General features: G+C 45.7%; 1 protein-coding gene across 1 annotated transcript; it reads left to right on the top strand.

Annotated features, from left to right (window-relative positions):
* The first annotated feature begins 199 nt into the window (after window positions 1-199).
* On the top strand, window positions 200-23,675 carry LOC100560181 (protocadherin-10). The gene is made up of 4 exons (XM_008109019.2): window positions 200-3,083; window positions 19,551-19,603; window positions 19,721-19,809; window positions 20,226-23,675. The coding sequence occupies exons 1-4, from the start codon at window positions 513-515 to the stop codon at window positions 20,504-20,506; spliced, it is 2,994 nt and encodes a 997-aa protein (XP_008107226.2). The 5' UTR covers window positions 200-512; the 3' UTR covers window positions 20,507-23,675.
* The last annotated feature ends 4,215 nt before the right edge of the window (window positions 23,676-27,890 follow it).

Below are 27,890 nucleotides of genomic sequence, written 5' to 3'. Positions count from 1 at the left end.
GAAAGGTTATTCAATTATAATAAAGGTGGCCAATTGCACCATTCACACTTGCCTCCCAACCTTGGACCTTTCACAGATATATAAACCTCACTTGCCTAGTTTCCAACACACCTCACAACCTCTGAGGATGGCTACCCTAGATGTGGGCGAAACGTCAGGAGAGAATGCTTCAGGGACATGGCCATACAGCTCGGAAAACTCACAGCAACCTAGTGATACCGGCCAAGAGAGCCTTGGACAACACATGGAAAGGGAATCATTTCCCTGCCTGGCTCACACAGAGCTCTCCTCTCTCTCCCTTCTTTTTCTCTGGCTCTCTGGCTTTCCCGCTCTTTCGGCGCGCGAGGGGTTAACCTCCCCCCGCCCTCGTCGACGGAGCTGTCCACCAATGCGGTGCTGAAGTGCCGGCGCCGAGCCCTCCCTCTCTCCTCTCTCGCTGCCTTCAGCCCAAAGTGCTCTTCGCAAGTCCGAGCGAGGCAAGCGAGCGAGCGGCTGGTTCCCTTCCTTTCCCGATGCTTCTTCCCGCGCGAGGCGGCGGCGGGGCTCCCCGCGGGGCTCCGGGACTGGCTGTGCTGCTCTTGGGGCTGTCGTGGTACTGCCTGGCGGCGTCTCAGCTGCGCTACTCGGTGCCGGAGGAGCTGGAGCACGGCGCCTTCGTGGCCAACCTGGCGGAGGACCTGGGGCTGGACGTGGCGGCGCTGTCGGCGCGGCGGCTGCGCCTGGTGTCGCGGGCGGGCGCCAAGCAGCACCTGGAGGTCAATTTGGAGAACGGGATCCTCTTCGTGAACGAGAAGGTGGACCGCGAGGAGCTGTGCGGGGCGGGCGAAGGCGGGGAAGGCGGCGAGGGCGGCGAGAGGGGCCAGCCTTGCTTGCTTCGCCTCCAGCTGGTGGTGGAGTCCCCGCTGGAGCTGTTCCGCGTGGAGGTGGAGGTGCTGGACATCAACGACAACGCGCCGCGCTTCCCCTGGCCTGAGTTCGTGCTGGAGGTGGCGGAGTCGGCGCTGCCGGGGGCGCGCTTCCCCCTCGAGAGCGCGCACGACCCGGACGTGGGCCCCAACGCCCTGCGGACCTACCGCTTGGGCCCCAACGAGGGCTTCTTCTCCCTGGCGGTGCAGGCGCGCCGCGACGGGAGCAAGTTCGCCGAGCTGGTGCTGGAGCGCGCGCTCGACCGCGAGGCCCGCCGCAGCCACCGCTTGCTCCTTACCGCGCTGGACGGCGGGCAACCCGAGCGCTCCGGGACGGCGCGGGTCACGGTGGCCGTCCTGGACGCCAATGACAACGTCCCCGTCTTCGACCGGCCGTCTTACAGCGCTAGCTTGCCGGAAGACGCGCCGCCTGGGACGCTGGTGGTGCGGCTCAACGCCTCCGACGCCGACGAAGGCGCCAACGGGGAAGTCGAGTACGCCCTCAGCGGGCACGCGCCGCCTGCCGCGCGGGAGCTCTTCAGCGTGGAGCCGCGAGGCGGGCGCGTGCGGCTGAGGGCCCCGCTGGACTACGAGCGCGCGCCGCTGCACGAGCTCTTCGTTCAGGCCAAGGACAGGGGCCCCTCCGCCGTCGCCGTGCACTGCCGCGTCCTCGTCCAGCTCCTCGACGTCAACGACAACGCGCCCGAGGTCACCCTCACCTCGTTGGCGGCACCTGTGATGGAGGACGCCCCGCCGGGCACCGTCGTCGCCGTCATCAGCGTCCGCGACCGCGACTCTGGAGACAACGGGCGCGTGAGCTGCGAGATCCCAAGCGGGCTGCCTTTCCGGCTCCGTCCCTCCTTCCCGGACTACTACACGTTGGAGACGGCGGCAGAGCTGGACCGTGAAGCTGTGGCGGAGTATAACGTGACGCTGACAGCGCGCGACGCGGGCTCCCCAGCGCTGTCCACGCGGCGGACGCTCACAGTCCCGGTTTCGGACGTGAACGACAACGCGCCGCGCTTCTTGCAACCCTCGTACCGTGTCTATGTCGCGGAGAACAACGCTCCCGGCGCCTCGCTTTGCTCTGTCTCAGCCCGCGACCCAGATGCCCAGCAGAATGGGTATTTATCCTACGCGCTGGCTGAGGGCCGCATCCGGGGCATGCCCGTGGGCACTTACCTCTCCGTCAACGCCGACAGCGGACACGTCTACGCCTTGCGCTCCCTCGACTATGAACAGCTCCGCGACTTCCGTGTCCAAGTGGTAGCTCAGGACGCAGGCTTTCCTCCGCGGAGCGGCAACGCCACCCTCCACGTCTTCGTCCTGGACCAGAACGACAACGCGCCCGTCATCGTGGCCCCAACGCCCCGCAACAACGCCTCTTCCTCCTCGGAGGTGGAGGTGGAGATCCCACGATCCGCGGAGGCCGGGTTCCTAGTGGGAAAAGTCTCAGCCCGGGATGCCGACGCTGGGCAGAACGCGCGGCTCTCTTTCCAGCTCGTGGGCGGAGGTGGGGAGGGCCTCTTCGGCGTGGCGCCCCACTCGGGAGAGATCCGCACTTTGCGCGGCTTCCGAGAGGGAGAGCCTGCGAGGCACCGGCTCTTAATCCAAGTCCGAGACCACGGGCAGCCGCCGCTCTCCACCTCCATCGCTTTACTGCTCTCCTTAGTGGACGGCGACGCGGAAGAGACGGGACACGAGCAGCGCGACGAGCCTCCCGAGGCTGCCACCGCCCCGCCGCTCACTCTCTACCTCATCGTCTCCCTGGGCTCGGTCTCCTTTACCTTTCTGGTCGCCATCGTGGTCCTCGCCGCCGTCAAGTGTCGCAAGGAGCGGCTGAGCTTCGCCTGCGCCCTGGGGCCCTGCGGGGGGAGCGAGGAGGAAGGCCCCGCGGAGACCTTCAAGGGCGCCAACAACAACCAGGCCCCGCCCCCCGGCGCCCTGGAGGAGGAAGGCGGGACGGCCGGGGCGCCGCCGGGGTACTGCTACAAGGTCTGCCTCACGCCCGAGTCGGCCAAGAGCGACTTCATGTTCCTGAAGCCCTACAGCCCCAGCCCGCCCAGGAACAACAACAAACAGAAACTGGGGGCCCCTGAGAAGCAGCCGCCGCCTGGGAAGGGACACCGGGGCGCCCCCAGCAACCACAACCACAACAGCAGCAGCAGCAGTGCGCAGGTAACTGCCCCAGAGAGAAAGAGGAGGGCGAATCAGGGCGGGGAAGTATTCCCATGGAGGGCCACATCAGCCTTCCGCTGGGGAGTCAGAGCTCTTAGGCTCAAAAAAACCCTCAGTTGGGGTGATTCCACCATAAATATAGCAAAGCACCAGAAGTAAACTTCATAACCAGCAGAAACTTAACCGTGGTGAGCTAGGATAAGTTTCCATTCATCAGGATGGTTTAAGATTACAGAGTCAGAACTTTAGTAAAGGTAAAAGTTTCCCCTTGACATTAAATCTAGTTGTGTCTGACTCTGGGGGTGGTGCTCATCTCCATTTTTAAGTTGAAGAGCTGGCATTGCCCCTAGACACCTCCAAGGTCATGTAGCCGGCATGACTGCATGGAGCACTGTTACCTTCCCGCTGGAGCAGTACCGCTGGAGCATGTTTTCGAACTGCTAGGTTGGCAGAAGCTGGGGCTAACAGCGGGAGCTCACCCCACTCCCCGGATTCGAACTGCCGACCTTTTGGTCAGCAAGTTCAGCAGCTCAGTGGTTTAACCCACTGCGCCACCGGAACTTTAGGTTCCGAAATAATTATTGAAGTATAAGAAATACATTCTTGATAGAAAAGGTCTTGAAGCTAGCTAGCTTACTAAGTCTCATCTTGTAATATTTATGAATTGTGTCAGAAGCAAACAGAGGGTACAGCTGTGATGTATTTAAAACACAAAGTTAAAAACTTTGCATGATACTAAATGTCCTTTGACCAGTCGCTTGCCCCTTGGAGTGCCTCTGGTGGTGCTATAAGAAGGTCCTCCATCATGCATGTGGCAGGCTGCATTGTAATAGGTGTCCTGTGGTTTGTTCTTCTCCACACTTGCCTGTCGGGGGCTCCACTTTGTGGCCCCATTTCTTAAGGTTGGCTCTGCATCTCATGGTGCCAGAGCGCAGTCTCTTCAGCGCCTTCCAAGTCGCCCAGTCTTCTGTGTGGCCAGGAGGGAGTCACTCATCCGGTATCAGTCATGGCTTGAGGTTCCGTGTTTTAGCCTGCCACTTTTGGACTTTCACTTGCTGAGGTGTTCCTGTGAGTATCTCTGTAGATCTTAGAAAGCTATTTCTTGATTTAAGGCATTGGCTTGCTGGCTGATATCTGAACAGGGGGTGGGTCAGAGATATCACTGCCTTGGTCCTTTCATTATTGGCTGCTACTTCCCAGCCGATGCCAGTTGGTACAATACCGGCTAAGCAGTATAATTTCTCCAGTGGTATGGAATGTAGACATCCTGTGAGAATGTGGCATTTCTCATTAAGAGCCACATGCACTGTTTTAACGTGGTGAGGTGTGTTCCACACTGGGCATGCATATTCAGGAGCAGAATAGCAAGGGCCGATGTTTTCATTGTGTCTGGCTGTGATCCTCACTTTTTGCTTGATAGTCAAGCAATGCTTTTCATATGTCAGAGCACGGTCCAGAGTAATGCCCAGGTATTTTGTTGTGCTGCAATGCTCCAGTGGGATTATTTCAGTTGGGGTGATTCTACCATACGTTTGCAGAGTGCCAGATGTAAACTTCATAACCAGCAGAAACTTACTGTGATGAGCTGGGATAAGCTTCAATTCTTTAGGATAGTTTAGGATTGCGGAGTCAGATCTTTAGGTTCAAAAATATTTATTGAAGAAAAAGGAATACATTCTTGAGAGAAAAGGTCTCTCAAGAATGTAGCGCCCTTACTGGAAGGAATAAAAGACAGAAGAACAATGGCAAATGGCCATATGGCCAGCTAAGGGCAATAAAACTCAAAAAAAGGAAGTTGCCTCACAGAATTCCATTGCTACATCATCAAAGGGGGTGTGTGGAGACAATGGCTAGCAGGAGGAGGAAAGACAAAGCTCTTTCTGGGAAAGCATGCATAGGAATGTGTGTGTGTGTGTGGGGGGGGGGGGGATCCTGATGACACAAGAGACTTATGCAGTTCAGGAATGAAAAACCCAACACAGTGGTTGATGATCTTCAGTTTCTATACCCCGGATATTATTGAACTTGCATCACTTTCTGGGCATGATGTAGCATTGCAACCCAGCCGCCCTCATGGCTTTGTGGTTGGGGAAAAATTAAAGGACAGTGGGTTGCTGTGAGTTTTCCAGACTGTATGGCCATGTTCCAGAAGCATTCTTTCCTAATGTTTCTCCTTCATCTATGGCAGGCATCCTTAGAGGTTGTGAAGTCTGTTGGAAAATAGGCAAGTGGGGTTTATATATTTGTGGAGTGTCCAGGGTGGGAAAAAGAACTCTTGTCTGTTTGAGGCAAGTGAGAATGTTGCAGTTGGCCATCTTGATTACCACTGAATAGAATTTCAGCTTCAATGTTTGGCTGCTTCCTGCCTGGGGGAATTCTTTGTTAGGAGGTGTTAGCTGGTCCTGATGGTTTATTGTCTGGAATTCCTCTGTTTCTTGAGTGCTGTTCTTTATTCACTGTCCTTATTTTAATGTTTTTTAAAAAAATACTGTTGTCCAGATTTTGTTCATTTTCATGGTTTTCTCCTTTCTGTTGAAATTGTCCACAAGCATCTGGATTTCAATGGCTTCTCTGTGTAATCTGATATGGTAGCTGTTAGAGTGGTCCAGCATTTCTGTGCACCTCTGCAGGAGTCTACCATATACCATGCAGCTGTTGACAAGTCTACATTGGGACCACCAAATGCAGCATTGCCCAAACACAAATCAAGGAACATGAAAGGCCCCGCAGAGTAACTCAACCTGACATGTCAGCCATAGCACAGCACCTGATGACCCAACCTGGACACAGCATGTTATTTGAGAACACAGAAATGCTGGACTACTCTAACAACTATTATGTCAGACTACACAGAAAAGCCATCGAAATCCACAAGCATGTGGACAATTTCAACAGAAAGGAGAAAACCATGAAAATGAACAAAATCTGGCTACCAGAATGGAAAAACTTTAAAATCAGGACAGTGCATAAAGAACAACACTCAGAAAAAAAGGGAATTCAAGAAAGGAAACAATCAGGGCCAGATGACACTTCCCAACAAAGGATTCTCCCAGGCAAGAAGCAATTAGGCTTTGAAGCTGCAAGGTCATTCAATGCTGATCAAGCTGGCCAGTTGCAACATTTACACTTGCCTCAAGCAGACAAGAGTTCTTTCTCCATTCTGGACCTTTCACAGATATATAAACCCTACTTGCCTGGTTTCCAACAGACCTCACAACCTCTGAGCATACCTGCCATAGATGTGGGTGAAACATCAGGAGAGAATGCTTCTGGAACATGGCCATACAGCCTGGAAAACTCACAGCAACCCAGTGATTCCAGCCATGAAACCTTCAACAACACAGTTAAAGAACGATTTAACGTCAGGCATCATATCCACAAGAGTTGTATCTAAATCCAAACCCCACTTTCCTGACTCAACAATAAACTTCTAGATGTGACTGTGTATCCCAGCTCTGGTCCTGATGTTTAAAGATGAGGAAGAAGAGCAGTCCAGCATCTGGGGCCCCACATAAAATGACATGGGTTTGATACACGTTTCTAGTCTAGGCCAACGAGGGGAATCTTTGCCTCCCCCTCCCCTTCCCGCCGTTGCCTGCAAAAAAATAAATACAATCTTTCCCTTCCCGAACAACTTTTTAAAGATAATTACCCGGCCCTTTGATCAAGTGGCAGCGTCGACACGAGTAACCATCAGACAGCAAGGGAGATGGGGAAAGAAAAAAAGGAGCCCTCCAATGCGCTGCTGCTTCTTCTTGGCGTTTTAGTTAATTATTTTGAAAACGTCAGGCTCGTTTTAAATGAGCGGGACGAGAGCGGAAAAGCGCTCGGAAGAAGCGAGGCTGGGGCGCCCATTAAGGCTGGCGCGGGGAAGGGAGGAAGGAAGCCGGGAGAGGCTCTGTCGGGAGGGATGACAGCTCGCCTCCGCTGACTGATGCCCCTCGCCCGCCCCCTTCCCCCTTCCCTCCAGTCTCTGGTCCAAAGAGTATCTAAGGAGGCTGTCTAGATGCGGGACTGCCGTCCCTGTATTCATGACTAGAGCTGATGGGAGTTGGGATACAGTCACATCTGGAAGGCTGCAGTCAGGATAATGGGGTTTGGATTTAGATTCAAAGCTTGTGGAGAGGATGCCTGGCTTTAACATGTCCTTTAGCCTTTCCCCAACCTCAGAGCCACAAGTGTTGTGGGTTGCAATCCCCAATCAGCATGGCGGATGATTTTTTGTGTGTGTCGGGATCGACTTGAGAAACTGCAAGTCACTTCTGGTGTGAGAGAATTGGCCATCTGCAAGGATATTGCCCAGGGGATGCTCAGATGTTTGATGTTTTACCATCCCTGTGGGAGGCTTCTCTCATGTCCCCACATGGGAAGCTAGAGCTGACAGACGGGAACTCACCCGCTCACCCTGGATTTGAACTGGCAACCTGTCTGTCAGCAGTGCTGCCTGCACAAGGGTTTAACCCATTGCGCCATCAGGGGCTCCATGATAATAAAAAGTGATGGGAGGTGTCATTCAATATTTAGGGACCAAAATTGGGCAGAAACTAAAGAGCACCAACCACTGTGTAAATACACACACACACTATATGTCTATCTATCTATCTGTCTGTCAGTATCATCTATCTATCTATTTATACATAGTGGTGGGTGTTCTTTATTTTTTACCCAATTTAGGTCCTCAAATGACAACTCCCACCCATTTTTATTATCATATGTATGTATAATAATACAGTAGAGTCTCACTTATCCAACATAAACGGGCCGGCAGAACGTTAGATAAGCGAATATGTTGGATAATAAGGAGAGATTAAGGAGAAGCCTATTAAACATCAAATTAGGTTATGATTTTACAAATTAAACACCAAAACATCATGTTATATAACAAATTTGACAGAAAAAGTAGTTCAATACACAGTAATGCTATGTAGTAATTACTGTATTTATGAATTTAGCACCAAAATATCATGATGTATTGAAAACATTGACAACAAAAATGCGTTGGATAATCCAGAATGTTGGATAAGCGAGTGTTGGATAAGTGAGACTCTACTGTAACAATATTCTTTATTTATATTCTGCTCTATCTCCCTGAGGGGACTCAGAGCAGATTACAGGTATATTTTTGGCAAACAGTCAGTACCTTTATACAATTGACAAAGACAGACATTACATAAACAGAGACAAGGCTTCCCTCTTTTCATCTCCGGCATCCAGCTGCGCTCAACTCAGCCATGGGAAGGTGATGTTGTTTCATTTTCCATGCCGAGGAGCCTGTCATCCATGGATGCTTTCCTGGTCAGATTTTTCTGATGTTTTTCAGGGGTGCTTTTTACCTCCCTGCCAAAGCAGTACCTATTTATCTACTTACATTAGTATTTTTAACTGCTAGGTAAGAAGAAGCTGGGCTGACGGTGGGAGCTCACCCCAACCCAGGCTTGAACTGCCAACCTTCTGGTCAGCAGGATCTTCTATAGTTGGTGGTTTAACCTGCTGTGCTAGCCCAGTCCAACTCTATATGTATGTGTAGAGTTGGCCCTCTGTATAGATGGATTCTCCATCAATGGATTCAATGGCCCTTTGAAGGCAACCCCAAAGGCTGATGTGGCCCTCCATGAAAATTAGTTTGACTCTCCAAAGGCACCAGAGCCCACCTGATCTCTTGGATGGGAGACTACTAACTGTGGTTAATGCTTGGATGGGAGACTACTGACAGAGATAGTAAAGGTGAAGGTTTCCCCCTGACATTAAGTCTAGTCATGTGGGACTCTGGGGGTTGGTGCTCATCTTCATTTTTTAGCCGAAGAGCTGGCATTGACTGTAGACATCTCCAAGATCCTGTGGCTGGTATGACTGCATGGAGTGCCATTATTAGCTTCCCAGTAGAGCAGTACCTATTGATCTACTTGCATTTGCATGTTTTCGAACTGTTAGGTTGGCAGAAGTTGGGCCTAACAGCAGGAGCTCACCCTGGGATTTGAACTTTAGACCTTTCGGTCAGCAAGTTCAGCAGCTCAGGGGTTTAACCTGTTTGTACCACGGGGCTCCTACTAACAGAGATACTATTCCATTATCACAGTGGAAGCCAAATGGGGGCATAGACAGAGAAAGAGAATCCATTTACAGGGGGAGGCGGGATTGAAGGAGTTAAATCATTTCCTCCTGTGTCCCTGTTATCCCCCCACCAATGTTGTCCTCATGACATAGGAAAGGAGGAGGATAACCAGTAAAAATGGGGAAAATGGTTTTCCTCCTTCAACTCCCCGCTCCATAAAATGGACTATCCTTCTCTGTCTAAGGCCCCTTTGGAGTCTGCTGAGATAATGGGACAATACATTTTTGCCAGCAATGTGATGCGGCAACTAAAAAAACCAATGGGATTTTGGCCTGCGTAAATAGGGGTCCAGGGAAGTCATGCTACCCCTCTATTCTGCCTTGGTCAGACCACACTTGGAATACTGTGTCCAGTTCTGGGCACCACAATTGAAGGGAGACGTTGACAAGCTGGAATGTGCCCAGAGGAGGGTGACTAAAATGATTAAGGATCTGGAGAACAAGCCCTATGAGGAGCGGATTAAAGAGCTGGGAAGGTTTAGCATGCAGAAGAGAAGGCTGAGAGGAGATATGATAGCCATGTACAGATATGTGAGGGGAAGTCATAGGGAGGAGGGAGCAAGCTTGTTTTCTGCTGCCCTGGAGACTAGGACACGGAACAATGGCTTCAAACTACAGGAAAGGTGATTCCACCTGAACATTAGGAAGAACTTCCTCATTGTGGGAGCTGTTCAGCAGTGGAACTCTCTGCCCCAGACTGTGGTGGAGGCTCCTTCTTTGGAGGCTTTTAAACAGAGGCTGGATGGCCATCTGTGGGGGGTGATTTGAATGCCATCTCTTGCTTCTTGGCAGGGGGTTGGACTGGATGGCCCACAAGGTGTCTTCCAATTCTATAATTCTATGATTTTCCCTTCAGAAGAAGCGAGTAAGGCCCAATCCTTGCTGGGATTTTCTTTCCCCACCTTTTCTACACACACCCTTCTGTCAATGCCGAGCTCTTCCTGCCTGTGGAGAAGGGAGGGGAGTTTTGGGGGGTGCTTTGTGTGGGAGACAAACGCGTTGTCACTCCCGAAGAGCGGCGCAAATTTTTTTAAAAAAAAGAGCAGAAGAGATTGGCTGTGGTGGGGAAGGAAGCAGGAGGCGATACGAGGGAGCGAAAAAGAGTTTTCTCCCTTTAATGTCAGCTCTGATTAAACACATAAATGAACAACGTCTCATGTCACCCCCCCCCCCCCCGTCCTCCCCAACGATGAATTTCTCTTCCAATAACGCGATTACCAGGGATGGATGAGGATGAAAAGTATAAATCCACTTACAAATATTTTTTTCCCTTAAAAAAAAAAGCCCCACTTTGAACCAAGCCCAAGCCAGCCCTTTCAAAAGGCGCGCAAGACATTTCGAGAGACAGGTCTCCTCTCGACATTTCCCCTTGGATGGTTGGTTGGACACAGTTGTCTAATATGTTAATGCGATTTCCCTCGAGTCAGTTACAAATTACATTCCCCAACCCCCTTGTGCCGGCCTTCTGTGACTCCACGGAGGGGCCTCGACGGGCCTCGGGCGGCCTGGGGAAGGGGGCGGCAAGAAAGGGAAGAAGGTGTCAGTTGGTTGCTGGAATCAATGGGTTACTGTGAGTATTCCATGTTCCAGAAGCATTCTCGCTTGACATTTCGCCTGCATCTATGGCAGGCATCCTCAGAGGTTGTGAGGTCTGTTGGAACCTGTACATTGCCCAGGGTGGGAGAAAGAACTTTTGCCTGTTTAAGACAAATGTGAATGTTGCAGTGGGCCACTGTTTAGCATTAAATAGCCTTTCAGCTTCAAGACCTGGCTGATTTCTGCCTAGGGGAATCCTTTGTTGGGAAGTGTTAGCTGGCCCTGATTGTTTCTTGTCTGGAATTCCCCTGTTTTCAGAGTGTTGCTCTTGATTTACTGTCCTGATTTTAGAGTTTTTTTTAATACTGGTAGCCAGATTTTGTTCATTTTCATGGTTTCTCCTTTCTGTTGAAATTGTCCAAGTTCTTGTAGATTTCAATGGCTTCTCTGTGTAGTCTGACATGGTGGTTGTTAGTGTGGTCCAGCATTTCTGTGTTCTCAAATAATATGCTGTGTCCAGGTTGGATCATCAAGTGTTCTGCTATGGATGACTTCTCTGCTTGGAGTAGTCTGCAGTGCCTTTCATGTGTCTGTGCAATGCTGTGTTTGGTGGTCCCTACAAATTATCTAGAGACCCACTAAGAAAATCCAACAAAAGCTACGTTCAGCAATGGAGAAGAGGGATCCTCTCACTTCTGCAGGAGTCTACCATATACCATGCAGCTGTGGACAAGTGTACATAGGGACCTGCAAACACAGTGCCAACAAATGAATCAAGGAACATGAAAGGCACTGCAGACTGTGTCCAGGTTGGTTCATCAAGTGCTCTGCTATGGCAAAGGACAAGACAGATCCTCTCACCTCTGCAGGAGTCTACTGTATACTATGCAGCTGTAGACAAGTCTACATAAGGACCACCAAAGACAGCATTGCCCAAACACGAATCAAGGAACATGAAAGACCTATTAGAAAATATGATCATAACCGGTTAGAATTATGATACCAATATGGTTAGATATTGGTGCAGAGTAGCAAAAATGCAGAAGATTAGGGGTTTATGTGAGCAGAGTTGAGAAAAAGCAAAATAGCCAGCCTCCCTTTCCCTTTAAAGAGTCATGCACATAAATTATGCATCAGAGACATCAAAAGTAAAATAGTAAAAATATGTTTACTCACAATCTTGTATGATGATGGTCATACAGGTAAAAACATCTTAGTTCCAAAAGAATACAGTTCAGGATACTACATATCTCTTAACAAGAAGTAACATCAGCAGGAAGAGAGGAGGAGACAAAGAGAGAGAACAAAAGAAAGGCTCCTCTTTTATGCCCCAAATTCTAAAGGGATATGTAACCTCCTGTATGTCTCCAGGAAGTACACTACCATTTCCCACATCACATGCAAACCCCCCCAAAATGCTGCAATCAACTCTGGAATGCAGCTTTGGCTTCAGGTTACTAAACAACAAATAAAACTAACTACATAAACCATCCCACATTGAAAATGCATGCTTGATTGCTAGATAACCCAAAAGTTTAGCATTGAATAGCCTTTCAGTTTCAAGACCTGGCTGATTCCTGCCTGGGGGAATCCTTTGTTGGGAGGTGTTAGCTGGCCCTGATTATTTCTTGTCTGGAATTCCCCTGTTTTCAGAGTGTTGCTCTTTATTTACTGTCCTAATTTTAGAGTTGCTTTAAATAGATTTTGTTCCTTTTCATGGTTTCTTCCTTTCTGCTGAAATTGTCCACATGCTTGTGGATTTCAATGGCTTCTCTGTGTAGTCTGACATGGTGGATGTTAGTGTGGTCCAGCATTTATGTGTTCTCAAATAATATGCTGTGTCCAGGTTGGATCATCAGGTGTTCTGCTATGGATGACTTATCTGCTTGGAGTAGTCTGCAGGGCATTTCATGTTCCTTGATTTGTGTCTGGGCAATACTGTGTTTGGTGGTCCCTACAAATTATCTATAGACCCAGTAAGAAAATCCAACAAATGGGACCCTCTCATCTCTGCAGGAGTCTACCGTATACCATGCAGCTGTGGACAAGTCTACATAGGGACCTGCAAACACAGTGTCAAAAAACGAATCAAGGAACATGAAAGGCACTGCAGACTGTATCCAGGTTGGTGCATCAAGTGCTCTGCTATGGCTGACCCATTATCTACAGACCCACTAAGAAAATCTAATAAATGCTATGTTCAGCTATTAGAAAATATGATCATAACCTGTTAGAATTATGATACCAATATGTTTAGATATTGGTGCAGAGTAGCAGAATACAGAAGGCTAGGGGCTTATGTGAGCAGAGGTAAGAAAAAACAAAATAGCCCGCCTCCCTTTCTCATTAAAAAGTCATGAGTACAAAATAAACATCAGAGACATCAAAAGTAATATAGTAAAAGTATGTTTACTCACAATCTTGTATGATGATGGTCATACAGGTCAAAATATCTTAGTTCCAAAGAATATCGTTCAGGATACTACAGATCTCTTAACAAAAAGTAAGCAGGAAGAGGCAGGAAGAAAGAGAACAAAACAAAGTCTCCCCTTTTATGCCCCAAATTCTAAAGGGATATGTAACTTCCTGTATGTCTCCAGGAAGTATACTCCCATTTCCCACATCACATACAAAACCCCTAAAATGGTGCCATCAACTCTGGAATACAACTTTGGCTTCAGGTCACTAAGCAACAAACAAAACATAAACCACCCCACATTGAAAATGCATGCATGATTGCTAGATAACCCAACAGACTGAATGAATAACCAACACCACCACTTCCCAACAAAGGATTCCCCCAGGAAGTACGCAGCCAGACCTTGAAGCTGAAAGGCTATTCAATGCTAATCGAGGTGGCCGATTGAAACATTCACACTTGCCTCCAACAGACAAGAGTTCTTTCTCCCACCCTAGACATTCCACAGATACATAAACCCCACGCCTAATTTCCAATAGACCTCACAACCTCTGAGGATGCCTGCCACAGATGTGGGTTAGGACATGCTTCTGGAACATGGCCATACAGTCATAGCAAGCCAAGGGAAGAAGGGCCAGGCCAGTGAGAAATGGGCAGGATGGGCTTCCTTCCTGGACTTCCAGGACAGGCTTTCCCTGATGAGAAGAGGAGCAATTTTCCCCCTCAGCGTTGCCTCCTATTTTCCCTTCAGAGGCAAGGGGACGCCTCCCTAGGCTTTGAACCTAAAGGCCCTTTCAGCCCAAAGGCAGTTCGTTCCTTTCAGGGCTAAAGAAGCAACACCAGCGAGGGCCGCCAGACGTTCTCTTTTTCGCGCCAAAAAGAGCCCCTCACAACTGTTTTGTCTCCCCTCAAACCCCAGCCTTTCTTCGTTTCCTCGCCTCGGTTGAAGGGCGGGAAGGGGAAGGCAGGGCAGGGCAGGGGACGTGGGCTTTCCTTTCTGTTTCTCCCCTTGTTGTTCCAGTACGTGACCCCCATGCTAACGAGGCGGGCCTATTAAAGTCAAAGCGCATAACAATAGAGCAATAATTGGGGATTTTCAAAGTAAGCCGAAGCGAGCGGCGCTTCCATTTCACAACCCAGCGAGTCTTGACATCGAGATGTGAAAGAAGAAGAAGAAAAAGCCATGCCGAGTGGGAGAGTCCGAGGAAACGGAATGCCAATGAAAAGCTCGCCTGGTGGGCACAGAGCTCCCTCAGAAAAGACATGGGGAGGCTTGGCCCAGCCACACAGGCCTTGGAGGTGTCTTGGCCCCACATGCCAAGCTTGTGGGGCTTTCCATGGTGCTGCGTCCTTCCCCCAGAAAGAAGGGGAGACCAGCCTTGTCTTGAACTTCCACAAAAGTCATTGTCATTGCCAAGGCTCATTAACCAGGCAACCGCATTCCATTTAAGGGAGGATGTGCAAGCCAGAGATTGATGAGTCCCTCTTAGGGATTTCCACATAATTGTACTCGGACATGGGCTGATAGGCACCCATGTATTGATGACTGCGGTATCACCTAATAATGGGAGTCGTTTCAGAATATTCATCACCGGTCGGTCGTCCTCAATCGCACAGTGGCCGAGTGCGGAGTTACTATCAGGCAACGTACTTGCATTTTTGTGTGTGTCAGGAGCAACTTGAGAAACTGCAAGTCGCTTCTGGTGTGAAATAATAGGCCGTCTGCAAGGACGTTGCCCAAGGGACGCCCAAATGTTTGCTGTTTTTACTATCCTTGTGTGGGAGGCTTCTCTCATGTGCCCACATGGGGAGCTGGAGCTGACAGAGGGAGCTCATCCACACTCTCTCCGGATTCGAACCGGCAACCTTCAGGTCAGCAATCCAACCTTCAAGTCAGCAGTCCTGCTGGCACAAATGTTTAACCTATTGCGCCACCAGGGGCTCTCAATGTCATGTACTTGTATAATAAAGAACAAAACTAAAAAACAGGGGAATTCCAGGCATGAAACAATCTGGGCCAGTGAACACCTCCTAACGAAGGATTCCCCCAGGCAGGAAGTAGCCAGACCTTGAAGCTGAAAGGCTATTCAATGCTAATCAAGGTGACCCACTGCAACATTCAAACATGCCTCCAACAGACAAGAGTTCTTTCTTCTACCCTGGGCATTGTACAGATATATAAACTCGACTTGCCTAGTTTCCAACAGACCTGACAACCTCTGAGGATGCCTGCCATATATGTGGGTGAAACATCAGGAGAGAATGCTTCTAGAACATGGCCATACAGCCCGAAAAACTCACAGCAACCCAGTAATTCCAGCAATGAAAGCCTTCAACAACACACTGGATATAAGTTTCTGTTTACAATTTAATACTGCTTGCAAACGCAGACTTTCCAAGGCCCATTGTCTATTTTTTATTTTATTCAAAGAACGATGAACCACCTTTTAGGGAAAAACTTCTTAATGCAGTCTGTGTGGTGACCTGAAGACCTATAATATCCTAGTGGATGTTAATTAGAAAAGGGTTCGCCAGGAGGGTCCTCATGACTGCCTGTCTAGTTGCGGTCTGTGAGTAAAATCTCTAGTGGTGACCTACGCTCTTGTTATATACTACTGCAATGTGCTTTACGTGGGGTTGCCTTTGAAGACTGCTCGGAAGCTCTAGCTGGTCCAATGGGTGGCAGCCAGGCTGCTCACCAGAGCGGAGTACAGGAAGTACACAACTCCTTTGTTAGGCCAGTTCTACTGGCTGCCAGTCTGCTACTGAGCATAATTCAAAGTGCAGACTTTAGCCTATAAAGCCCTAAATGGTTCCGGCCCAGTTTACCTGTCCAAACGTATCTCCTGCTATGAGCCACTTCGGAGATTAAAATCATCTGGGGAGGCCCTGCTCTCGGTCCTTCCTGCTTCACAAGCGGGGACGAGAGACAGGGCCTTCTCAGTGGTGGCCCTTCGGCTGTGGAACTCCCTCCCCAGTGACGTTAGATCAGCCCCCTCCCTTCTATCCTTCAGAAGGAAAGTAAAAACTTGGCTCTGGGATCAGGCTTTTGGAGATTAGTGCAGTATAATAATAGACTTGGAATTATGGATAATTGACGATGGAACGGCCTTCGACTATGATTTTTGGATGATGAGATTTTAATATTGAATGTAATGTTTTAAATATGTAATATGTATTAATTTTAAATTTAATTGATTTTAAGTCTCTGTTTGTATGTCTTTTAAGGCATCTAATGGTTGCTATAAGTAAGCCGCCTTGAGTCCCTTTCGGGGTAGAGAAAGGCGGGGTAGAAATAAGGTAAATAAATAAATAATAATAAATAGTGCTGACCTCACAGTGCAGACAGGCCGGTATAATTCTGGAGTGAACAATTGTCCAGGAACAGTTGGGGTACACTGTCCCCTCCAAACCCACCAGGGACCACATCCTTCTATCCCCATCACCCCAAAATATCAGTGACAAAACTGCAATGTCACTTTCAACCAGGTATGAGTTTCCTATACATCTTGTTTTAAAATAGAATAGTGACTTCTTTTTCCTGCTGTCATTTACATTGCTGAATTACAGCAGCATCATGCAAATTTAGTGGCAAAATTGGAAAAACCAAGACAACCACTGTCACTGGTGTCAGAGAAGATTGAGAGGAGATATGATAGCCGTGTATAAATATGTGAAAGATGTCATAAGGAAGAGGGAGTAGGCTTTTTTTCTGCTGCCCTGGAGACTTGGACTCAATGGAGAAATGGCTTCAAATTATAGGGAAGGAGATTCCACCTGAACATTAGGAAAAACTTCCTGAACATGAGAGCTGTTCAACAGCGGAACTCTCTGCCTTGGAGTGTGGTGGAAGCTCCTTCCTAAAGGCTTTTAAACAGAGGCTTGATGGCCATCTGTTGGGGGTACTTTGATTGTGCTTTTCCTGAATGGCAGGGGATTGGATTAGATGGCCCATATGGTCTCTTCCAGTTCTATTTTTCTATAAATATCTATAAATTCTATAAATATCACCCAGTCAGAATGGCTAGTACTCAATTGACTCTATTTTGTTTTTAAACTGCCTTTGAAGCAGTGGTGAGAATTGGGTGTTTCTCCAGAAGTTAGACTACAAATATCTGGAGGGCACATCATTGATCCCCTGCTTTGCAGGAAGATCATATTAAGGTAATTCAGCTCAGTAGTTTAAAGAGCAGGGCCATAGCAAGCTCTCTATGCTTTAGACAGCTTAAGATAGTAAAAAAGTGTCTGTCCACTACATATATTTGAGCTTCCCTGGTGAGTGCAGCATCCAGGAAAATTTCTAATCTGTATATGGGTCTTCATGGAGAGTGAAGCCCTATTTAGGACCAGTTGTGTCCATCCAGATTGACTAGGTTGTTGTGAGTTTTCCGGGCTGTATGGCCATGTTCCAGAAGCATTCTCTCCTGAGGTTTTGCCCGCATCTATGGCAGGCATCCTCAGAGATTGTGAGGTGTGTTGGAAACTAGGCAAGTGGGGTTTATATATCTGTGGAATGTCCAGGGTGGGAGAAAGAACTCTTGTTTGTTGGAGTGTGAATGTTGGTATTGGCCACCTGGCTGCTTCCTGCTGCAAGGCCATTCAATGCTAATCAAGCTGTCCAATTGCAACGTTCACACTGGCCTCAAACAAATGAGAGGTCTTTCTCCCACCCTGGACATTCCACAGGTATAAAAACTCTGTGTGTCTAGTTTCCAGCAGACCTCACAGCCTCTGAGGATGCCTGCCATAGATGTGGGCGAAACGTCAGGAGAGAATGCTTCTGGAACATGGCCATACAGCTCAGAAAACTCACAACAACCCAGTGATTCTGACCATGAAAGCCTTTGACAACATGGATTGACTAGGTTTCTTGTCCATAATGTCAGTCTTAACCACACTAAATTTCAGCATGTTCATCTTCTCTGACTTAAAAATTTCTCCAGAGACAGTTTCAAATGTTCCAAAATGTCCATAGGATCAGTAAATTGAAATGAAATGTGGAATTCAGTGTAATCTGCACATTGATGCCACTTCAGTCTAAATGTCTGGATAATTTCCTCCAGTGGTAAAAAGCATAGGAGAACAAAAAAAAAGCAAAACAAAAAACAAACAAAAAACCCTCAAACAAACCCATAGTTACAGGGTGAAGCAATAATGCCAGAGCAGAAAGACTGATCCTTCTCCATGGAGTGAAAGCACCAGGTCGCCATGGCTTTTAAGATGAATTTAGGATGAGTTATGTGGGGATAACAAAGTATCCCTTTGATCAGACACAAAGTATTTTTTACTTCTTTCACTTTACCACTAATGCTACTAGGAGCTAATATACAAATATTGCGTTAATGAATTCATCTTGTGCTTTGCTGCTTTGGGGGAGTTAGTTATTATTCCTATCACTGGAACTATTTCCATGCAAGCGATTTATTAATTTAAGCACCTCATGCCACCAAGTCTTTCCCCCCATATGCCAATGGAATAAAAAAACAGACTCATTTGGTGGTTAAAGGGCTAGACTAAAACTGGAAATACAACCTTTACTCAGTCATTAAACTTGGTCCAGTTGCTTCCTTGTGGCATAACCAAGGTTGTGATGAAGGGGCGGGGGGTTTAAATATTATGCACATGAGCCATTCCTCTCCCAGTGTACTTGTCCAAAACTTTTCTTGACTTACAGTTTTTTTGGATCAACTCTATAATACCACTGTTAGGCTTCCACCCCAAATCTTTTCATAATACCTTGTGCTCCCTATCTTTTTCTGTCACAGTAGTGTACTCATCCAATCTTATATTCTATGTCGATCCAAACCACATAACATGATCGTCTGCTCTTTTCTGATAATGACTCTCTTTTTTACCAGCTACCCTCCTCCAGCTCTCAGTTTCCTTCCACTCAGTTCCCTTTCCCACATGCCACAAAAATTCTCCTTCCCTGCTAATCCAAAAAAATAAAATAAAAATCCTGCTATCCTGATAATTACAGTCAGTACCACTTCTAGTGCTAACACTGCACTGCAATGGTTGGCACATAACATTATCCATACTGCTTTTTGTACTGTGCTCCACACTACCATCTTAGATATCCAGAATGTTATTTTTAAAGGCATCATGGGGATGAGGGTAAGTGGTAACCAGTGGTAAATATTTATTCTACGGAGGTCACTGTTGTATTTGTGCTGAAAGCAATTCATCTGTTTTATGGGAACATATGGGAGATGTCGAGAGCACCTAATAATAAAAGCATTGGGTTTTATTTTTTATGCTTGTGATGCACAGCACAATTACTTCTTGCTACAACTGCAAAAAAGTATATTGAAAACTCACAGTGTTTTTGAATGTTTGTATAAGTAAAATGCCATGAAGATGAATATTACATTCAATGCCCTCTTTTCTGTAATTTGCAGGTGAAGCAGCCCAACACAGACTGGTTGCCATCTAAGCAAGCAACACTGAAGAGGTACTGGTGACTATCTTGAACCATTTAATTTTAGAATTGTTGTTGCTGAACATTTTAGGAAACTGTACTCTAATCTAAGAGTCCTCTTTTTTTTTTTCTCCTCCCCACCCTGCATAGTTCACAGAGCCTAGAGGATGTAGGAGGAGTTCGTAGAGGAGTCCAAAAAGACCACGACAGGTTGCGGAATTTGGTTACTCCAGTCTCTGGTGAGTTTGATATTTGGAGTTGCACAATTGCTTTCAGTTGCACAATTGCTTTCAGAGTTGACGATTAGCTTCAACCCAATGCTCCAGTTCCCCAATCCTACCATATTTATATTTCTAACAGAGGCGATGCTTGGAAAAATAGTTCCATATGTGGGTTACGAGTTAAGACATCTAGGCTAAACATTGGAATATGAATAAAGACATTTAGCCTAAAATTCTTATTATGGAAAGCAGTTTGTGAAGTGACCATGAGTCAGCCATTTGTCCTAAATTCCCTTACAGGTTTGCTGTGAACATTTTAAAAAAGAAAAGAAATATCCAAGCTAAAAATTACCATAGGGATGAGGAATTTTGTTAGCCATGTGCATGATGTTTGATGTGCTACATTCTCACCTCAACTTTCTTTTTGTTATTAGATGCTACTCTTCTTGTTACAGAACTTCAAAAGACACCTGGGGCTCCCAGCAGTGTCTGGACCCCTCGATATGCTCCAATGTACTCTCAGCATATTTCACCTCTGGATTACCAACACAATGTATATATTCCAGGGACCCCAACCATGCCTTCCAGTAAGGATGGGCCCCTTTTCCTGGAACAGGAGGCCAAGAATAGCTTCTCAACCTTTGGGAAGAGGAAGAAAATGACCACCTATTGCGATATACATGACAACATGATTATTAACAATAACCTGAAATAATGCTTGCTTTTGAACAGTAAGGAGGTGCAGATGGTGCCTGAGTACTGTCTACAATGATGCTGGGGATAGACTGAAATTTCTGGCTTTAGCCGCCTACATTTTTCTGCCCAGCACAAATGGATTGACAGGTCTTCTCTGCCTTTCTTCAGAGTTTGGTGAACTGAGTAGGACTATGATACCAAGTCACCAGCTGTAATGAAACTGGAGATAACTGCAAACTGTGAATAAACTGTTGCTCTTTGGAAAGAAACAAAAGTCAAAAGAATGCAGATGATTTTCTCCCCTGTTTTGTTGGACAGGGCTTGTGGATTAATTGAGAGGAAGATACCATGTGGCTGGCCATCCAAAGTTAAATGAACCATATGTTTCACATTTTGGAACAAAATAAGCTTGGGTGGAGTAGGGTTATAAGATGGGTGCCTGGAAATCAAAGCAGCCATATTGTGTGCACATTTCAGTCAGTCATTAGCAAGAGCTTCCTTTTGTAATTGGTGTAGTTTTTCTCTTCTTGGTCTGTATGATATTCCAAGTGAACCTCTATGTGTTTTCTCATCTTTTTAGCAAATGAACGTGGCTACAGTTTGAAAAAGCAAAGAAAATACTCAAGTTTTGCTCACAGAGATTTATACTTCCACAAGAAAGAGGTTTCGCTTCTTTGCAATGTGGGAATAATTTCTTAGCGGGGAAGTAGTTAATGTTGAGCACGGGAATAGCCCACCAAAAACTCCCAGTCCATTTATTTAACATCTCACCTAAAGATTAAAAAATACATTTTTAATCACACTTGCTTGTATGTAAAGCAAAATGTCACCATGCTTGAATGGGAAGGTTTTTTTCTCACTTGACCTTAACTTTGTAATTGGAAATTAGCAGGTTCTAAAAGGTTTCATTTTGTTCAGAACAGAGCTTAACAATTAACATTTGGTTGAAAAACAGTGTCAATGTTCCCGCCATACTTTCTTTTAATCTGAGACATTGGTGTGTGTGGATGACACAGAATTTGGACTGCCAGGCATCTTCTAAATTCAACTCACTAGATATAAATAGGACTATACTACCCCATACAGCTGGAGTTATAGTATTTTATGAGTCTAATCCTCACAAAAAGAACAATTATGATGCAGGGAGTCAAGGAACTGTAGGCTTTGTGATTAAATTAAAATTGTACACACACACTATTTAAACCCTACAGTAAGCGTGAACTGTACATGTTATGTACATTTCAGGATTTCTCACCTTTTTGTGCCACCTATTTTGCAATATTTATTAATTCACATGCTCAGTTTTTGCTAGTTAATGGGGTCACATCCTAACTCCAATAATTGGAAACCTTATTTACCTGCATTGAAATGCAAACAGGCACTTCACTCATTGGGGCATATTTTCATAACAAAATAAAAAGAAAGGAGTTAAAAAGCAAGCCAAATTTTGTATCCATTGCCATTTGGTATCATGTTCCCCCTTGAAAGCTGGTGTGCTGATAACCCATACAGTTCCAAGCAGACTTTATAGCATTAAAGGGCTGAACCGTATTTGAAATGAGATAAATTAACAAGCAACTCTCAGAATTTCAGGAAACCTAATTTTGCAGCCAATAATACATTTTGTACTTTCCTCCCAGCTCTCAAGGAAATTCAGTATGCCCAGGGCCCAGCTAATCCACATGTTTTTAAATGGCCCAAATAGGGAAAAGAGACCATTTTGCAGCCCCTAAAGATATACCATGAAAAATTCAATTAAAATGGATGTTTTTACTCTCTGACAAGGATCCTACAATCTATCAGATCAAGGCAATGATATCTTCCTTTCCGCTTGTAACTTCATGTGGGTGGATCTCAGTACAGTTTCTGTGGGAGATGGCTTTACGGATCTTTAAAATGGCTAAATAGGCCAAGCGTCTTTTGCTCTGCTTCCTCAAGCATAGCTAATTTTAAAGGCAAAAGAGATCTTGAACACAAATTCTCCATTTTTAAGAAATTGCATTGATAAAACACAGAAAGCAAGGGGGGGGGTCACATTCTGAAGAGAAGTCCATTATCAGTATTATCTTTAAGAGGCAGAACTTCCTTCTAGATGACTTATCCCCTGTCTCTAGCTCTGTATCCATTTTTCTAATTTTTTTTTGTTGGGTTAGTGCACCTTGCTCTCCATTCCCTTCAGCTGCCAGCTGGGCAACTGCAGTTTGGAGCCTGTACTTGGATGCACCTGGCAAAGGATTTTACGTTGCTTCTGAATTGGATGTAGGGAGAAGAGACCATGAGTCTACCTAGTAGTATACTGTATAGGATAAGATCTATACTGTTTCTAGTACTGCCCAGGGGCTCAAGAAAATGTCACAAAGCAGTACTTCTAGTCTCTCTGTTTCTTTAACACTTTTCAATTTTACAGTTAACCCTCCACATTTGCAGAATTCACTTTTGCAGATTTGATTTTCCCCGTATTTGATCATAATGTTATAAATCTCTAGATCCTCTGGTGTGACTCTATAGCTAACTACCTCCAGTCACACTGGATGACCTAAAGCAGTGGTTCCCAACCTTTGGGCCTCCAGGTGTTCCTAACAGCTGGTAAGCTGGCTGGGATTTCTGGGAGTTGAAGTCCAAAACACTACATTTATGGCTGCATCCTGTGGGATCCTGGAGTTTGTAGTTTGGCCAGAAGCACCAGAAGAAAAGCTTTTTAGCTGAGAAATCTAAAGGCTCAGTCTCAGGAGTCTATAGGAAGCAAGCATGGGAGTAAAAATGGAATCATGCTGTTATAATGATGTCCCGCATAAGAGACTTACATGTTGACAGTGACAAATCAGAAGGCTTTATTTTACACTACTTTTACACTAGCACTTTGTGATCTGCCTGGTGAAGGACCAAAGACAACATAAAAAACCATGGGTAATTTTCTGTCTATCAACCTCTGTCAGATTATTTGCTTAGTAACTGCATACATGCCCAGAGATTCATCACCCAAGGAATGAATGCAACTTGACCTCATTTTAACTGCCATAGCTCAATACTATCAAATCACGGGAGTTGTAGGTTTACAAGGTCTTTAGTTTTCTCTGCCAAATAATGTCCCACTAAAAGTACAAGCTCTGTAATTCCATAGCATCGAGCCATGGCTGTTAAAGTTGTATCAAATGGCATTCATCCTATGCACCCCTTGACATGGGATATAAACAAAGAATCGGCAAAGAATTTGAACTCGAGGCTATCCTTGGTCTTCTGTTCAAGATACACACGGTGCCCATGTGTTTGTAGTAGACACTTCCAATTTAGACTCAAGACTTCTTCTTCTCAAGGTGGGCTCATGTGAGCAGCAAGTTTTTCACTGAACGGTTCAGACTGACAGGCCTATTTAAGATAATGCATAGGTGGAAATCATCTTTCATATAAAATACATTTTAGCCTGTATGGAGGGAGACTGTGTCGACAAGTCTGCCATATCACAGAAAGAAACAATTGCTACTATTTTTGTTTCAATGATAGCTTATTGCCTTCTGAACAATACATGCCGTGCATGAAGAATTCTTTTCAAACAGGTAAAACTTTATTACACAATGTTTTATTTATATCAATAAAAGTGTTCTTTAATAGTCCAAAATGGATATTTTTTGCCACCTCACCAGATAGCAAACATGACTGCCAGGGTGGTTTTTGATTTCTTCAGGGGTGGGGAATTGGGGGCCGTGGGAGGGACTGGAATTGGGTTTGAGGGTATGGCTAGAGAGCTGCAGTTTACTCAAAGCTTTCCACAGCACTCTTGAAATGCAGTTATGTGTTGCAGTTATGGTCCCAAATGTAAGCCATATTAAACTACTTCATCTTGTAGTTTTCAGAGAAGAGGAAATTTACTCCTCTCCTGCAATCCCTGCTGGGTGACTTTATTACAGAATGATGGACCTCAAATGCCTAGATTGCTTAACTTTCACTATGAGTGAAGCTATCTCAGTACATATCTGGGGCACTAAGAGTAATGTTAAGGATGCCTCTGGGTGGAAAATATGTTTACGCCCACAGCCTGGGGGCCAATAGGACTCAAAGGAGGGAAACGGTGTTCCTTGAGCTTGCTCCTCTTTTGGCATAGGAAATATTCAAAGGGAGAAGGAATTCAGGTTAAAGCAGGGCCTGTGTAAACATTTACTTACATTTTTAGAGTTTAAGTTGACCTAGTTCCATACCTTCTGGGCAGCCTGCTACGTATATATTTTCTATCCATGGATTTCACACATAGAGAACTAGACAATTGTAATTAAATTGGACAAATGATAGCAACAATTTGCTTTCATCCAAGGATGGCTTTCAAACCTTCTGTGGAGATGGGAAATCTCTCCATATAGCCAAATTAGACCCATCCAAAACTTGGAAGACTGTACTTATCACTATAACCCCCCTCACACAATTGCCCCTAACACAGTGGTTCTCAACCTGTGGGTCCCCAGGTGTTTTGGCTTTCAACTCCCAGAAATCCTAACAGCTGGTAAACTGGCTGGGATTTCTGGGAGCTTTAGGCCAAAACACCTGGGGACCCACAGGTTGAGAACCAGTGCCCTAACACATTTTAGGCCACTGCTTCTTAAACTGTGGATCCTGACCTCAAATGGGGTCCCTTAGATTAATGTTGGGGTCCCAAAAACATTTCTAGAGATCACCTAGTGGCTGTTTTAGATATTTACAGAAATCTATTGTGCAGTGTTTATAATGGACTCTGTAGAAGATGCTTCAGCTGAACTTCATAAAAAGTAAAATCAGCCTATTTAGCAAGCCTTGTAGATTCTGATTTGCTATCAGTAAATGTTGGATTTTTATATCTATTTTGTATTCCTATATTCCTGGGGTCTCGTAAAATTTTATTGGGTCAAAGGGGTCCCGAGTGGAAAAGTTTAAGAAGTCATTATGTAGGCAAGGGGGTGGGGTATTTCTTCCATGTTTTGTGGCTTTCTATGGTCATTCTTTGGTCAAAAGGGCGTTTTAAACAACAGGCAATGATCATGTCACTTCTTGTTTAAAAAAGGGCCTTACCTGGGCCTAAATTGGCTCAGTGGCCCTGAAATGTGATGGAAAAGCCCCCAATTTCCCAGAAAGCATTTGAGAATAAATACTGTTTTCATGAAAATTTTTACCTCTGTAGTGTTCCGGGAGTCTCTAAGGCCTCTTCCACACAGCTGTATAAAATCCACATTGAACTGGATTATATGGCAGTGTGGACTCAGATAATCCAGTTCAAAGCAGACATTGTGGATTATCTGTCCTGGGATTCTGGGTTATATGGCTGTGTGGAAGGGCCCTCTATGTGATAGAAATACCCTTTGCACTCCTCAGAGGTAACTTTGTGGGATCTGGGAGCCCTGGGTACATCATGTGTCCTTTGGGTTACACTTTGCCTCTCTCTGCACTACAGTCTGTTTCATAAGACAGGAGATGACTGAGAAACATAACTTTGTCCATCATATGAACATGAAGTAGGATGTGAGCTTCACTTTGTAGGCTGATTTAGAGGGGCAGCTTCTAGTGAAACTGAAACCTACATGTAGGAGCTGAAAGTGTGTGGACTTTTTAGTCCACTAGGGCTGGCCTTGGGCTGCCAGTGTAGGACTCTATAGCCTTCACTATGTCCTAAAAGAGATACTGGAAGCAACTGAAGGGAGTTGACAGCCACAATGAGTACAGTAAAAGCATGGACATGGGTAATCAGAGCTGATGTTTGTCAAAACACAATATACTCCTCTCTTCTTAACATTTAGACAGACTTAACATATCATGTAGTGAGGTCCTTGCTGCCATTGCTTCAGCTGAGCCCCCCACCACCATTTCTCCCAAGTGGTCATGGGCTGGCATAGCTGGAGAAAAGATGGTGATGAATCCAGCTGGATTTGGGGACAACAGGCAGTCCTCGACATGTACACATAACTAAATGGTAAAAATAAAATAAAAAGAAGGGACTGTTTTCCACCACTGTCTGGATAGGGTGGGGAGGAGATAAGCATGATCAAGACACCAGGTGGCAGAGAATAAGTATAGTTGATGATTTGGCAGTGGCAGGGCAGTAAGGAGAAAAAAGAAACCAGCACAGAAAGAATAACCCACATGACAGGTAAGTAATATTTGTCAGGGGTCTCCTCAAAACGACAAAGGCATTGGGTGACTTTCTTCCAGTCCTTTATTGAGATAAATGACTTTAACCATCATAGTACGGCTGCTTGACATTGTTTAACCACAAGGGTAGCCCATTCAGGCCAAAATTCTACCCTGAAGGGTGGGGAGATCAACTGATCTGACTTTGCTCCCCGTTTTCCATCTGTAGTCTGTGAAAGAAAGTGAGAAGCTTTTAAGCTACAGGCTAAATGAAATTGTTATTAATGTTATTTTTGTTGTTTGACACACAACAAGATTAGTACACAGCAAACAAGATCACTATGTTGGATTTTGTATTGGATCATACGTCGGACATTTCCCAAGTGCCTAGGACTATGTGATGTATTGTCGAATAATGCGTGCAAATCCAAGTAGGGTATTATTATTATTATTATTATTATTATTATTATTATTATTATTATTGGAGCCCCTGGTGACACAATGGGTTAAACCCTTGTGTCTGCAGGACTGTTGACTTGAAGGTTGGATTGCTGACCTGAAGGTTGTCAGTGTTGCACCCCTAGGCTGCCTAGGCACCTCAAAACCACACTGAAGCCCCAGAATATAAGCAAGCAAGTTGTTTATTGATGATTATATGCAAGTAAAAGCAAAATATAATTCTGAGTCAGTAAATTAGGTTTAAATCCCAAAGAGCAAGGTACTTAAAGTTCATGAGACAAGAGTCTATAAAAACCACTCCAAGAGCATAGTCCAAAACTGGATTATTTCCTAAGATATGAATCAAGGATAACCACAGGAAACCAAGACTGGAGTGCAGGATTAATTTCAAGGTGGTTCCAGGTATGAAGTCAATGATGATACACAAACAAGGCACAGGAAAACAAGACTCAAATGCAGGATTAGTTCCAAGGTATAAAGTCAAAGATGAAACTCAAGGCAAAGGTCTCGACTGGAATAAACTCCAAACAGCAAAGTCAGTGGAATATTCCACTGGATTCACGGCAAGGCTGATACTTGAAGCAAGATACAGGAACACGGAGCAAAGATCCTTCTTTCTTGAATAAGCTAAGTTGCCACCTCTGGCTGTGGCCGAGAAAACAAGGCATTTTAAGGAAAACCCAAGGTCTTGCTCTCATGAGAAAACTACTCATTAAAGTGCTTCAAAAACAATTGTTTCCTTCTTCACAAACATTCTCTTTCCCTCCTCCGGTGAGTTATCGCTGCTCTCCTGTCAAACTCATTATCCTCCTCTAAACTAGAATGTCCATCTTGGTGATCTGGCCTTGACTTCTGGG

The sequence above is a fragment of the Anolis carolinensis genome, chromosome 4, assembly GCF_035594765.1.
Source record: "Anolis carolinensis isolate JA03-04 chromosome 4, rAnoCar3.1.pri, whole genome shotgun sequence".
NCBI lineage: Eukaryota > Metazoa > Chordata > Lepidosauria > Squamata > Dactyloidae > Anolis > Anolis carolinensis.
Note: the sequence above shows the minus strand (reverse complement) of the source record. Positions and strands in the feature narration are given on the sequence as shown.

Coding starts and splice junctions, on each gene's coding strand:
- LOC100560181 (XM_008109019.2), top strand. CDS start 513: ATGCTTCTTCCCGCGCGAGGCGGCGGCGGGGCTCCCCGCGGGGCTCCG. Junction 3,084..19,550: donor GCAGCAGCAGCAGTGCGCAG/GTAACTGCCCCA, acceptor TGTAATTTGCAG/GTGAAGCAGCCCAACACAGA. Junction 19,604..19,720: donor AAGCAAGCAACACTGAAGAG/GTACTGGTGACT, acceptor CACCCTGCATAG/TTCACAGAGCCTAGAGGATG.